Genomic DNA, 15576 nt, shown 5'->3' with positions numbered 1-15576 from the left:
CTACGATCACAAACCCATGCAGGTTGGTCGAGTTCGGCTTTCCCGGGAGGAGAGGGAGAGGCGGAGGTCCCAGGGCCTTTGTCTCTACTGCGGAGGATCAGGGCACTATGCTTACAACTGTCCAGTAAAAGGGCCCAGCCCGATAGTAAGCATGAGGCTACTATCGGGTGGGATCTCCGCCAGGAAGACCTCATCTACGTTAACATCTACCTCCACGCTCCTCCCGGTAAGACTCAAATGGTCAATTCACCAGCACAACTGTCTTGCACTTCTGGATTCCGGGGCTGAGGGTAATTTTATGGACTACAGTTTTGCACTCAAGTTTCAGATCCCTCTCAAACCCCTCACACACAACATCGCTGTTCACGTACTTAACGGTCAGGAACTTCCGACCATATCCTTTTCCACCGAAGACATCACCCTCATCACTTCCAGTAACCACTCTGAGACTCTGTCATTTTACATCCTGGATTCACCCCTGGCACCCGTCGTCCTTGGACATCCTTGGCTCATCCGTCACAACCCTCGAGTAGACTGGCAACAGAAGTCTGTGCTGGAGTGGAGCAAGGAATGTCATAAGTCTTGTCTCATGTCTGCTTGTCCGTCTGTACCTGTGTCTGTGTTTCAGGAGGAAGTAGGGGATTTATCTAACGTGCCCGCGGAGTATCTGGACCTGAAGGAGGTATTCAGTAAGTCTCGGGCTGCTTCTCTTCCTCCGCATTGCCCCAATGATTGTGCTATAGATTTACTGCCAGGTAAGTCTCCGCCTAAGGGCAAATTATATTCACATTCTGTTCCAGAGAGGGAGGCTATGGAGAAATATATTTCTTATTCTCTAGCAACCAAGTTCATCCGTCCTTCCTCTTCTCCAGCGGGGGCGGGGTTCTTTTTTTCGTGGGGAAGAAGGACGGATCTCTGCGACCTTGTATTGATTACCGAGGGTTGAACAACATCACGGTAAAGAATACTTATCCTTTGCCGTTGATGTCTTCAGCCTTCGAGAGGTTACAAGGAGCGTCCATCTTCACAAAACTGGACTTATGTAACGCTTATCATTTGGTTCGCATAAGGGAGGGGGATGAGTGGAAGACTGCTTTTAATACCCCCAGGGGGCACTTTGAATACTTGGTCATGCCGTTTGGGCTGTCCAACTCCCCAGCAGTCTTCCAGGCACTGGTCAATGACGTGTTGCGAGATATGATAGACCAATTCATATATGTTTACCTGAACGACATATTGATTTTTTCTTCTTCTCTCCAGGAACATGTGCAACACGTCCGACGAGTTCTTCAGAGGTTGCTAGAGAATGGGCTTTTTGTCAAGGCGGAGAAATGCGATTTTCATGCACAGTCTGTTCCTTTCCTCGGGTACATCATTTCGTCTGAAGGAGTGCGAATGGACCCTGAGAAGATTAAGGCTGTGGTAGAATGGCCAAGTCCAGATTCCCGTAAGGCCCTACAGAGGTTTCTGGGGTTCGCCAATTTCTACCGGCGTTTTATTCGCAACTTCAGCCAACTAGTCACTCCTCTGACTGCCTTGACCTCCCCCCGAACGACGTTCAGGTGGTCGGACACAGCGGAAGCTGTGTTCAACAAACTGAAAGGCCGCTTTGTTTCAGCCCCCATCCTCATCGCCCCTGATCCTTCACGTCAGTTCGTGGTGGAGGTCGACGCGTCAGAGGTGGGAGTAGGTGTAATGTTGTCTCAACGCTCTTCTGTAGATGACAAGATGCATCCCTGCGCGTTTTTCTCTCATCGTTTATCCCCAGCCGAACGCAATTACGACATTGGTAACAGAGAGTTGTTGGCAGTCAAGTTAGCCTTGGAGGAATGGCGCCACTGGTTAGAGGGATTGCTCGGTTTGCCCACCGAGTCGTTTGTTTGTGCCGGAGGGATTACTGTCTGACGTCATCCAGTGGGGTCATTGTTCCAACGTGGCGTGCCATCCAGGAGTTAAGCGCACTAGCTTTTTAGTCAAGCAACGATTCTGGTGGCCACGTATGGCTCGTGACATTCACAGTTTTGTTTTGGCTTGCTCGGTCTGTGCCACTGGTAAGACTTCCAATAAACCTCCAGATGGGTTACTTCAGCCGCTGCCTGTCCCTTCGAGACCCTGGTCCCATATCGCCCTAGATTTTATTACCGCCCTCCCACCCTCTCAGGGTAACAAAGTCATTTTGACTGTAGTGGACCGATTCTCGAAGGCGGCACATTTCATTCCCTTACCCAAATTACCCTCAGCTAAGGAGACAGCGGTAACTGTCGTAGATCATGTATTTCGCTTACATGGCCTCCCGATAGACGTGGTCTCCGACAGGGGTCCCCAGTTTGTGTCCAAATTTTGGCGAGAATTTTGTAGATTGCTGGGAGCGACTGTTAGTCTTTCTTCTGGGTTTCACAACCAGAGCAATGGTCAGACAGAGAGAGCCAACCAAGATCTGGAAAGAGTGTTGCGATGTATGGTTTCCAAGAATTCTTCCTCTTGGAGTCAGCAACTCTCTATGGTGGAGTACGCACACAATTCGTTGCCAGTGTCGGCCACGGGCCTATCTCCGTTTGAGTGTAGCGTAGGGTACAAGCCACCAATTTTTCCCAGTCTGGAATCCGAAGTTGCGGTCCCCTCCGCTCACGCCTTTGTCCAGGTGTCACCGCACTTGGACTAGAGCCCGTGAGACTCTACTCCAGGTGGGGGCGCGCACAAAGGCCAAGGCCGATCGCCACAGGTCAAGGCCTCCCGTATACGTCGTTGGTCAAAAAGTGTGGCTTTCTACTAAGAACATTCCTCTCCGCACCGTGTCTAATAAACTTGCTCCTAAATTCATTGGCCCGTTTACTGTCACCAAGATTATTAGTCCGGTGACAGTCCGCCTCAAACTACCTCTTGCGTACAGGAGGATCCATCCCGCCTTCCATGTGTCTAAGATTAAGCCCGTGTTTCATTTTCACATTAATCCGCCAGTCCCGGTTCCTCCCCCACCGCGACTCGTAGATGGGGAAACCACATATTCGGTCAACCGTATTCTGGACTCGAGGCGGAGGGGACGCGGATTTCAGTACTTGGTGGACAGGGAAGGTTTTCGGTCCGGAGGAGAGAAGTTGGATACCTGCTAGAGACATCCTGGATAACTCCCTTATCGATGATTACAATCGACAGTTAAGGGAGTCTGAGAACGCCAGGAGGCGTTCTTAGGAGGAGGGGTACTGTCACGGTAGATGTATTCTCTACTTCCTTTTAGTCTTGTGTTTATGTTGTTTATGAATGCACGTGTGTAGTGGGCGTGAATGTATGTCATTACCTAATCCACTCCAGCTGATCATCATTATCATCACCAGCTGCTGTCCATTTCACCTCTCTATATATACTCATCCCTGTTTCATCTTCCTTTGTCAGATCGTTGTTGTTGGATGTGCGTCTTGTTGGTTCCGGTTCTGTCTCCCTGCCTGGTTTTTCGGTTCATCGTCTTCATCGTGTTCGTCTACTGGATTGTTAGTCTCACCATCGTCACCGCTGCACTGTTTGTCTGCACCAGCTCTGACCGTCTGAGTCACTGCGTCACCTGCTTACCATCTACTTGTACTGTCCGTTTTCTACATTAAACTTGTTGACTCGCTATTGCTTCCTGTCCTTAATACAAACGTGACAGCTGCAGTCCACTCTTTGTGAATCTTCCCAACATTTTTTAATGGGTTTTGTTTCACAATCCTCTCCAGGGTGCGGTTATCCCTATTGCTTGTACACTTTTTTCTACCACATCTTTTCCTTCCGTTCACCTCTCTATTAATGTGCTTGGACACAGCTCTGTAAACAGCCAGCCTCTTTAGCAATGACCTTTTGTGTCTTGCCCTCCTTGTGCAAGATGTCAGTGGTCGTCTTTTGGACAGCTGTCAAGTCAGCAGTCTTCCCCATGATTGTGTAGCCTACAGAACTAGACTGAGAGACCATTTAAAGGCCTTTGCAGGTGTTTTGAGTTAATTCGCTGATTAGAGTGTGGCACCAGGTGTCTTCAATATGGAACCTTTTCACAATATTCTAATTTTCTGAGATACTGATTTTGGGGTTTTCATCAGTTGTCAGTTATAATCATCAAAATTAAAAGGAATGAACACTTGAAATATATCAGTCTGTCTGTAATGAATGAATATAATATCCAAATTTCACTTTTTGAATGGAATTACTGAAATAAATAAACTTTTTGATGATATTCTAATTATATGACCAGCACCTGTAGATTGTGTGATCTAATCGTATTTCAGATTCCTAATTTTTCTTTTAAACAACCTATTTTCAATATTTTATCCAATCCGGTAGCCGAGATCCGATCAGATTACTTTTGAACAACTGGGCCCTGAGGCGACATGGGATTAAAGGTTTAGTTTACGCAAAAATTAACATTCCTTTCCTTGAGAAACCTGGGATTGGGGTTAGTTCACCCAAAAATGAAAATTCTGTCATTAATGACTCACAGTTATGTTGCTCCAAACCTTTAAGACTTTCCTTCATCTCCAGAACTCAAATAAAGTTCTATTTGATGAAATCTGAGAGCTTTCTGTCCCTCCATAGACAGTCTACGCAACTACCACTTTCAAGCCCCAGAAAGGTAGTAAGATATCATAAAAGTAATCCATGTGACTCCAGTGGTTTATGTCTTATGAAGCATTTTCATTGTTTGTGCAAAAAACAACAAATTTACCACTTAATTTACAAAATATACAATATTAATAAATATTAATATTTATAAAATATTAATCTCCAACGCATGTTCACAAGAGCACCACAACATATGCATATTGTGTTGACACGAGAGCAGACATTGTTGCAAGAGCGGACGTTGGAGATTATTTTGTAAATAAATGTTTTTGTAAAATGTAAAAAAAAGAAATTTGTTTGTTTTTTTGCACAAAGCACATGCGTCCCTCAATGAAATTTATGTTAAACCACTGGAGTCACATGGATAACTTAAATTATGTCTTTAATACTTTTCTGAGGCTTGAAAGTAGTAGTTGCGTAGGCTGTCAATAGAGGGACCGAAAGCTCTCAGATTTCATTAAAAAGATTGTTATTTGTGTTCCGAAGATGAAAGAAAGTCTTACAGGTTTGGAACGAGATGAAGGTGAGCCATTAATGACAGAATTTTCATTTTTGGGTGAACTAACCCTTTAAATGTCTTATTCATTTAAATAAGTCACAGAGGCTAGTCACAGAGGTGATAGCTGAAAGCTGAACTGAAACCAACTAATCCACTACAACACACCACATTAAATGTAATAGAAAAAATTTATATTTGGTTCAAACAGTTCACTTAATGCCCAAGCAACTCTGAGGGTGCTTAAACTTATACGTAGGTCACATGCAAACATTATTACAAACCTAATGCAAAACGCATGTAAAAGTACAAGGACAAATGGAAAATGTCTGACCTCATCTTCTGACAGAACTTCCAACTGCGTTCAAAAGAAAAAGAGGAAGTGATTTGTTGCTGTTGTTGCTATTTTCGGGATTCTGATTGGCTAATGTGGGCTTGAGCTTCTCATTATACTGCCACCTACAGGTTTGGCATGCTCTTGACGGCATATATACACGGGTTCGTGTAAACATTTTTCTAAAAACTGACAGGTGTGCACAATGTTATTTTTAAAAACGGAGAGGGTGAATTGTCCGTTTAATAAAATAGCCGACCTCGTGTAAACGTAGCCTTAATGCTTCACCATACCAAGATATGTTGGACAATGCTATGCTTCCAACTTTGTGGTAACAGTTTGGGGAAAGCCCTTTTCATTTCCAGCATGACTGTGCCCCAGTGTACAAAGCAAGATCCATAAAGATATGGTAGAATGAGTTTAATGTGGAAGAACTTGAATGGTCTGCAGAGAGCCCTGACCTCAACCCCATCAAACACCTTTGGGATGAACTAGAATGGAGATGGTGAGCCAGGCCTTCTCGTCCAAAAACAGTGCCTGACCTCACAAATGCTCTACTGGGCAAAAATTCCCAGAAAAACACTTGGAACAACTCCATATTGTCTATGTATTTAGAATGTAATGTCATTACAGTCCCTGTTTGTATAATGGTCAGGTGCCCCAATACTTTTGTCCATATAGTATATCAAATATAACAAATATGAAAGATACTTTACATTTCCTGAAAACAAGTCTCAAAGGTTTTATTTGTCAAGTGTGCAACAATATAGCAAACCGAAGTACTGAAAAAATTTTAATTATTAAAATAGTAAATGAGCAAAAAAAGTGACGTTAACTTGCTTCTTCCATTAAAAAAATTATTTTCCTCTTTTCTGTGGGCTTATCTCTTTCATTTGCCATTCCTGAGTAGAAAACAACTCTTCTCCTAAAACTAGGCAATCAAACTAAATAAAATTCTATTAAAAGTCAGAGATCATAATTCCGTTATATTCACTGTATAATGGCAACTTGGTTTTCAAAAGAATCAACAGTTAGTGAAAGGAAATATACGATGAAACAAAAACGATTTGCATGCCCAGTATTTTGATATGTATGCAAAGTTTGAGTAACAATGTATGTCTTGTGTTAAGGTACTCAGTATCACACACTGCCATAATGAGGTTAGACATTTTACTGTCAAATGTAATGTATCCATGTTTGCATGTCTATTGCACTCTTGAGTTCTTGAGTAATTTTTCATCTTGTGTAAAGTGTTTGCATGAATCTGTCAGCTCATTTTGGAGGACCAAACCTGAAATAAATACATGATTCAATGGGGTGTTTTAATTTATATTCACACAATTTAGTCCTAACATATATCCATTCTCCAAACCACATTTCAAAGAAAGAAAGAAAACTTGATTATTTATTTATATGGTGGGTTTGGGCAGTTATTGCATGAGTATTTATACAGTCAAACCAAAAAATATTACACCAGTTATAAACACCAGTTATAATTTTTTATATTTTTTTGCTAGTGGGTGCAGGTGTCAGGGTCTGTCACTTCTGTCTAGTTTATTTCTTGGTTTTGTGACAGAGCTCTGACACTCCTCATTTGTCATGTCTTTGGTTAGGCGCGCGGCTTTGAGCGTTCTCGAGCCGTGCACTCTCTTCTGTATGCCTGGTTACATGTGCGGGGCACGGTGTTTGGATCCCGGCACATCTGTCTAGTTTGGTTTAGGTTATGTGTCGGGATTCCGACATTCATGCTCCGTGTGTTTGTCCTCTGTTGTGAGTGCACAGGATGAGCTTACACTCGTTCTTGTGCGCTCTGTCTTAGCCGAAACCAGTGAAATATCAACTGATTTTATAAATTTGAGTTCTTGTCATATTTTATCACAGTTTTCCTAACTATAGTGAATAAACTCTGATAATGTAAAAATGTTTAAGGTGTCTGAATACATTTTGGTTTGACTGTATGTACAAACTATTTTTGGACTTTCTCCACTAGTGGTCACCAACTCACAGTTTTTCTAGTCTTATGTAGTTTTGGTCTATTATATTAGAGTGCCGCTGTTTATATTCCATATTTTGGAATATATTCCAAAATATATTAGCAGTTGGGTAATGCAAAAACTACCAACAAAGTGACCTAATAGGCTCAAACCAATGTTTGCACATCTCTCATCTCACGATACTTCTGATTATATTAAAGGTATGTCTTCAGTTGAACGTCTTTATGCTTTGCTAAGGCTAAGGCTTTGCTAAGGCATATGGGTTTTGCGTGTTCGTTTGAACGCAAATTAGGGCATATATTAATTTTGAATGGATTACTATGCTGCCTGTGTACCAGAACAAACAGGCCATGATAAACTATAGTAATAACATTACAATACATTACAATTTATACATATATTACAGTACACACACATATATATATATATATATATATATATATATATATATATATATATATATATAAAAACTTTAGAATTCATAATTCTAAAACAATACATTTTTTTAAATAATTTATTCTGACTATAAACCATAAAATCTAGATTAACCTAATCTAGAATAGAATCATTATACAAACAGCTGCAGAGTAACTGTTCCATTATTCATAATATTCATTTTTTATCTTAAAAAAAAAATCCTAAAGATGCCTTTGAAGAAAGCTTATTTCTAGTACACATTAATGTATTCATTCTACATCAACTTTTAGGCTGAAATAATTTGCAGAGAATCTTAGTAAAACTTAGTGTAATGATTGCTAAATTCTATTAGATGGGATTACGTTCAGGATGAGCGGCAGCAAGATGTGTACTGTGCGGTGAGATTTTGGTCAAGTACGTTCCAGGGACCAGCCCAGATATTCCATCCCTCCATGCTCTCCACCACCCATCCTCGCCTTGCTCAGTTATTGTGACAACTTGTCCTTTACTGACAGACAGCTCATCATCTTCCTAGAGGGCAGGGAATGGAGTACACAACTCGGTTTATCAGTCTGTAAGGCCTATAAACTTTGTTTATAAACCTATAAAGCTTTTTACTTTTTAAACTTTTCAACAAAGATGTCAGGCAAACTGTGTTGGTTAAAATTACCCTTATTGTTTTTTTCTTTTCTTTTTTCTTTGAATTACACTTTACCCATTTTATTTCTACTTCCTCTAAATCAAATTCCTTTAAATCAAACACTAAGTATTAGTAGTGTTATTACTAAGTAACAACAAATACTTGAACAAGTTTGTAACTCTGGGATAACAACTAACTATAAATAAATATATTGATACTGTATTTATTTACCTGAGCTTTAAAATCATATAGCACCATGTACTTTTCCTCAGTTACTCCTCCCCTTTGTTGAGCCGGTGTATATTTTCCATCCAAATTACTGCCAGCTTCAGGGCAGCCTGTGATGTAAGGACAGCGACGCTCAATGCTCCACATTCAACTACTTGACTTCACTAAAATTCATTGTGAATTTAGTTTAATCCTCTTTGCATATTGTCATGTCTTAAAGCATAAACTGTAAGTTTAAGACTTCAGAGAAGGAATACTGACCACTAGAAGGCATCCTTGGAAGCAGGACAGATAATCTGTAGAGAGTTCGGATATGAAAGAGTTTTACGATCAAGTTTCAAAGAACAAAAATGTCTTAAAGTCCCCCTGTGGTAAAACCAAGTTTTTAATGTTCTTTATGTCTATGTGGTGTTTTTTAATGTGCTTAACAAACCATGTGCAAGTCAACACCATTGCTGAGTATTTTCTCCTTAAAACTGCAGTGAACCAAAGACAGTCTCAAAAACACGGTTTGAAATCGCTAGTTTTTCCTGACGTCAAAAACTACCTTGTAACCTTGTCACGTCAACGTGCCGGCTGGCTTTACCATATCATTAACGACAAACTAGTAGGGGAGTCTCGAGAGATGCCAATATTACAGTATCTCAATATTTTTTTGTTGATATGGTAGATTTAGCAATATAGCGGGTGTATGATGTATATTACGATGTCGTGATGAACTATATGCCTTTCTCCACTGACATTCAAAGTGTTTCTGATTATTGTTAGAAGGCAGACTGAGATGGCGAACAGGAACATAGTTTGTGTAACATTAGAAACACATTATTAGCAGTTTAATAACATAGTCAAGCAAAAGGCTAATCATATGAATTACTGTCATGTGTCCGATGTTGTAAACAATGAGCAGCGTGCAGCGTTTACCTCTGTAAGTAAGTTGGCCGAGTAAATCTGTGAGCGGGCACGAGAGAGAGGAGGCAGGGCTAATTAGCATATTCATGAAGCCACATATACTAAATGAATCAAGGGTGTCGAGTTACATTCAAACAACTTTTTTTCCACAGGAAAAAAACATTTAAATGTCATTTTAGTGATCAAAGATGAGTTTTAAGGGGGATAAAATTATTGAATTATTCAGACATTCACCTGTTCGTTTCAACCCTCCCGACTCCTCCATTGGTGTCCACGTCTGAGTAACACTGAAACTCAATGGGAGCTGAAGAGAAATGGAGGAGTGACTGTCAATTTATGTAGCATTTATTAAAAGCATCACATCATCCTATGTCAACTCTTTAAAACGATAGCCATTACATTTCTTCAGAAAATCATGATAAATGTGATGTATTTACTTGGAGGACGACAGCCAGTCTTTTTCATCTTAATGAAACAGTTGTTGTCAGTGACGATGTCGCACTGCTCAAGAATCTTCCTTACTTCCTCATAGCACTACAAAAGAAAAGAGTTGTTACAATTGTAAATGTAAACAGCATTTAGCTAGGCTTTTAATTATAAAGATGGACAAAGGAGAACATTTACATCATCGTCCCGGACGCACTGCATCGAAAGCAGATTGCAATGATCCCATAACACACAGCGCAAGATATTAATACGCTCAGACTCCTGCTGCTGAAACACCTAGAAGGCAAATAAAAATTACAAAACATATTGTTCTTTTTGTAAAATGTTGGATGTAACTTCCTTTTAAAACACGCACAGAAAATTAAGGATTATTTCCTTTTTTTAAACTATTTTTGGCAATGAGATTTTGACTCATTTAAATCTTTGTTCTACAAACTTCAACGGCGGAGTGCTATGACTGCTTATCACATGCCTATGAGATTGTGTTCTATCTTACTTAGTCATCACCCTAAATTAATCATGAAGTTTGGCTTATTTCTGTATACACTCCTTCTGCTTATACATGTTTTTGTGTACATGTTCTTTACCTCACATGCACTCCTATATGTGCTCTCCCAGTCCTGGGAAGTTTTCTCTAGTTGATCAACATTCCATCTGTATTGCTTTTCTGAACCATCAAAGGAAATAAAATTAAGTCAGCTCTTCATTATCATTAACATGTCACAAATAGCCTACTACTTCACTTACAAAGTTTGGACATTTACAGATATTATTCAAACTCTCATATCCACATCACTGTTCAAAAGTTTGGGCTCAGAAAGATTTTTTTTAAATAAGAAATTAATACTTTTATTCAGGAAGGATGTTTGTAATTGACCAAAAGTGACAGTAAATCCGTTTTTCTTTTTTATAATTTCTAAGAATCCCAAAAAATATTAAGGATTTTTAAAATAATCAGAAATGGATCTTGAGCACCAAATCAGCATATTAGAATGATTTCTGACTGATCATGTACTTTCATCAACACTTCTGCTTCCAAACATGTTAATGTTCATGTTAACAAACATACACAGACATTACATTACATTTATCTTCCTTCTGCCAGCAGGATCATAATAACAGAGAAGTTTGTTAGCACGAACCTGCCAGGTTGGCTGCTTGCCTGCATAACCTGGCCCTGTTCATCACCTACAACATAGTACAACATAGATTGATAAATAGCTATATTCCGTATTTGGAACTGACCTGAAATGTAAGTTTACACATTAGCAGTATCTGTAACATAACAAAACTGTTCACTCAAAGACTCTATTCTAAAGAAATGAAAGTGTTGCACTGTCTGATGGTATTAGAGTTTCTTTCAACACTGAGGTTGAATGATGCCCAGTCAGACTGAAACAAGTTTGCGTTGCTTTAATCCTCATTTTGGCCTTACCGTGACCACAAACCTGCCATAGGTAATTTTTCACAACTGCCTAAAATTCCAGAATTAAAATGAACAGTTTTCTTTAGGAAGTGTTTGTAAAACATGTAAAATCCCCCTGTAGTCAATAATTGTATCCCTTAAACCGCATCTTCGATCACCAAAATTACATATTTTAAAGTTTTTTTTTGAGAAAAAGAATTTGTCATGCCTTAAAATAGCTTGAATGTAACTCTACACCCTTGCTTCACTTAGTATACGAGGCCCTATGAATATGCAAATGAGCCTAGCCTCCACTCAATCGCACCAGCTCAGAGATGCATGGGCTGAGGTAAACACTGCACAATGGTATCGCTCTTTACAACGTCGGACACATGACGGTGATTAATATGATTCGCTTTTTGGTTGACTGCATTATCAAACAGCTAATAATGTGTTGCTAATGTTACACAAACCATGTTCACGTTCGCCATCTCAGTCTGCCTTTTTACAATCATTAGAAACGCTTTGAAGAACTCAGAATGTTGGTGGATAAAGGCTCATAGTTCATCATAACATTGTAATATACATCATATAATTTAGCTATATTGCTAAATGTAGCTACACGATTTTTCATATCAACAGAAAAATATACCAGGGCAGGACCTGGCTTCTCTTGAGACTCCCCTGCTTCAGAGAATAGTTAATGATATGCTAAAGCCCGTCGGCACGTTGGCGTGATTGGTTGCAAGTTAGTTTGTGAGGTAAGAAACACCGGCGATTTCCAACTGCGTTTTTTAAACTGTCTTTGGTTCACTGCAGTTTTAAGGAGAAAATACTCAGCAATAGTGCTAACTTGTGAATTTGCACGTGGTTTGTCTAAAAGCATATTAAAAACACCACATAGACATAAAAAACTTGATTTCACCACAGGAGGTCTTTAACTTTGTGTATTTTTAGTGTATAAAAAGTTCATATATAGTATGTGTTAAATGTTTACGCCCTCACACCTTTTCAGATTGCCGGTGGGTGGAGGTATTCACGTTTGTCTTCTTCCCCACTGCTTGCTCAGCTTCATCAGCCTCCTTAAACCTCTGATCATATAACCTTTTTGACTGTATAGGACACACAATAAAGATAATAGATTCAAAGTGAGTAAAAGTGCAAGATAAATGAGAACAGGGGAGGGGGGGCTCTTTGTGCGTGTCTAAAACATATCTCACTATCTGTGGTGCTTCTGTGGTTATACAGCACAGGAAATTCAAGTCTTATTATATCCAGAGACAGCATGCATACCTTACCTACAAACCAACTTATTCTTATTTTCTCTCATTCCTCTGTCATCGTCTGTTTCTATTCTCTTTTACTTTCCTATCTTTCTCTCTACACATTTCTTGGTGGTCAAAATAAATGTTTGAGTTAGTCTTCAAACCCTAAGCCAATGAACAAAGCCTGCATTTATCTAATGTGTGCTGTCTAATCATGTTCAAATACATTCCGCAAATATAGTCACTGCATTTCTGTTTCTTCTTTCAGTTTCTTACTCTCTTCCTCTTTTGGCTGATACTGAATTTTGGGTGGACCCTGAGAATGTTTCATTTATGCCCCGAACTACTAATGACAGTAATTTCTAAAATGGGAAACAAGAGGACATAGGGTTGGAAAATAGATACTTGTTTTAATCTCATTTACTTTGCTTACCTCCATGGTCTTCTTGTGCAACACCATTTTAGGCTTCTGAAGTTTTTCAATAATCTCTTCAAGCTAATTAGGAGAGAAAATAGATATAAGTTTCTATCTTTTATCAGTTGCATAAATCATTAATTAATTGGTGTTCACTCCTTACAAAATACAACAAATGGTGTCTAAGTTTATTTAAGTGATCATTTACAGTGTTTATGTGCTCAAAAAGGAAAGTGGCAGTTTCCTTCCTCCACATTGAATAACTACAGCTACAACCATGGAAACATCTTAAATTCTGGGCTGTGTGCATAATTTGTCTTGGATCATTTGATTTATTTATTTTTAACCTTTTTTCTCTGTTCCTTCTGGTGTTCTCGAAACACCTCTATTTTGAGGACATCCTCCTTTATCCTTTCAGATAGTTGGATGTGCAGGTTTCCTGCCATCTCGATCTCTAGAAAACAATGCAACTCAAGTTGAGGACTCTAGCATTCAAATATTTTTCTAGGTGCAAGGCAAAAAGGAATTGCATCACATCACATACCTGCTTTTAACTTGTCAAACGATTCCTTTAATGTTCTGAGTATAAAAAACAGATAGTGAAATGAGTACATAATAAACACTTATTTCACATAGGCCTACCTTTGAATACATATGTAGCTAAAAAAGTTTTATTTGAATATAAGGTAGTTAATAGGAATAGTTAAGTTATTCGAAGTGGCATTCAATGAATCAACATGTCATCTGAATTCAGAGTGTTTGAATTTGAATAAGTTTGCATGATATTCACAGACCAACTGACCCAATCTCGGTTTGACCTTCTGCCTTTCGAGCAATCGCCACCAGATCTCGTCCATACTTCTCCTCTGCCAGCGCTCTGTGAAGGAGAGCAGAAGTCACACACATACATTTATAGAGACACACAAACATAATTACCTAATTTTCCATACCTCATTTTCAACAGGTCTTCTACATCTTTGCACATATGTCTGCCATCATGTAACCTCTGCAATATGGCCTCATAACCCGACTGGTCCATAAAGTCTGTACCCTAAAAAGACACCAAACATGCAACCTAATGACACTATGCAGTGGGGAACTGTTAAATATGACAAGTAAACATTTAAATATGAAAATGTTCTTGAATAGGACTTTGCAAGATTATAGATTTGAACTGAACTGCATTTAAAACATGACGTTAATAAAAGGAAATAGCCTACACCCTATAAAAACAAGTGCAAGTTTTATTAGAGTGGACATTTTTACTAGTTCAATTTAAAAAAAAACACACAAAAAAACATTATTCTTGAAATAGATATATAGGAAGTTGTATTTCCCGTAGTGAGAATTTTTTCATAAGTGTGAGGGGCTTACTATAAACAATAACTTACCCAAAAGGCATCGCAGAACAGTAAAGCCATCTTGAATGTTTAGTCCTTAGAAGTGTCTCCTGAACACCAACAAACCCCGCTGAGACAGATTACATTAAAGTTGCTGTAAAAGTTGAAGAAACACACGCTACAGAGGCAACAGTCAAATGAAAAGTTTGAAACGAGGAAGAAACTGCGTGGCGGTTTCAGCTGGTCAACTTTGATCTCTTGACGTCTACATACGCTCTTTGAAAGAGGAAGAATAATGTTGATGTCACTGTTTTAAACGGTTCAGCACGCAATTTCTACAGAGATGACAATGAAATTGGCTAAACAATCAAACGAACTGATAAGATAAAGTGAGTTCAAACAATAGATGTTTAGCTACTATTTTATTTCAACAGTGCACATTTGTTGAGCGATTTAGGTAGATATTTTCACATAGTTATAGGACGGAACAAATCAAAACAAGCTTAAATCGGTATGAAGCGGCAGTAAATAAAAAATCGCCGTTGTAGGCCTATGCCAATGTAAACAAAAACCTGTGCTCTCGTCACTTTTCCATTATCACTGTCCTGGCTGGCTGGCTCCTTTATCTGGGCGAAGATTCCTATAACACAATTAAGCCAAAAGAGGGAGACACAACCCTCCCAGTCTGAAAGAGAGTAGGCTACTGTGGGGTAGCCTACTTCAGATCAGACTTCACCTTGCTCAACGATGAGAAACCGATCAAGTGTCTGGATAAGCAAGCATCACACTTTGGTTATCAATATGCAGCGTGAAAATCTAAACAGCCTCTTTGCAAAGAGGAGGTCGCATGCCTTGTCTAAGGGCACGTGCAACAATGTGTTGATGATGATGATAATGATAATGCAAGTAACACTTGCAGGTTTGATCAGGTTAAATCTGTGAATTAATCAACTATACATATACTAAAGGTTTAAATAATAAATAGTTAACTAATGACATATAGGCCTAATAATATATGAAAGAAAATAAAAAAATGCTAAAATGTTTAAAATGTTTATGTGACGGTCAGGTTTAAGGGATAGAAAATGTCATTATCTCA

The 15576-nt window shown here is 39.1% G+C and overlaps 1 protein-coding gene across 3 annotated transcripts; it reads right to left on the bottom strand.

Annotated features, from left to right (window-relative positions):
- Positions 1 to 8079: 8079 nt before the first annotated feature.
- On the bottom strand, positions 8080 to 14695 carry pstpip1b (proline-serine-threonine phosphatase interacting protein 1b). Of its 3 annotated transcripts, XM_077228552.1 has the most exons (16): positions 14529 to 14695; positions 14088 to 14188; positions 13940 to 14014; positions 13682 to 13716; positions 13485 to 13591; positions 13156 to 13218; positions 12465 to 12569; positions 11195 to 11240; positions 10640 to 10719; positions 10230 to 10328; positions 10043 to 10139; positions 9840 to 9909; positions 9618 to 9644; positions 8958 to 8992; positions 8700 to 8806; positions 8080 to 8359 (listed from the first exon to the last, which is right to left on the bottom strand). In XM_077228552.1, exons 1-16 carry the CDS (start codon positions 14556 to 14558, stop codon positions 8177 to 8179), a joined length of 1260 nt encoding a protein of 419 aa, XP_077084667.1. In that variant the 5' UTR covers positions 14559 to 14695; the 3' UTR covers positions 8080 to 8176. The 3 variants fall into 3 exon arrangements, with proteins under 3 accessions (XP_077084667.1, XP_077084668.1, XP_077084669.1); XM_077228553.1 differs by lacking the exon at positions 9618 to 9644; XM_077228554.1 differs by lacking the exon at positions 8080 to 8359 and having other exon boundaries at positions 8725 to 8860.
- Positions 14696 to 15576: the final 881 nt, after the last annotated feature.

This window comes from Siphateles boraxobius, unplaced genomic scaffold, assembly GCF_051911475.1.
Source record: "Siphateles boraxobius isolate OS27281-9 unplaced genomic scaffold, OSU_SipBor_1 130, whole genome shotgun sequence".
NCBI lineage: Eukaryota > Metazoa > Chordata > Actinopteri > Cypriniformes > Leuciscidae > Siphateles > Siphateles boraxobius.
Note: the sequence above shows the minus strand (reverse complement) of the source record. Positions and strands in the feature narration are given on the sequence as shown.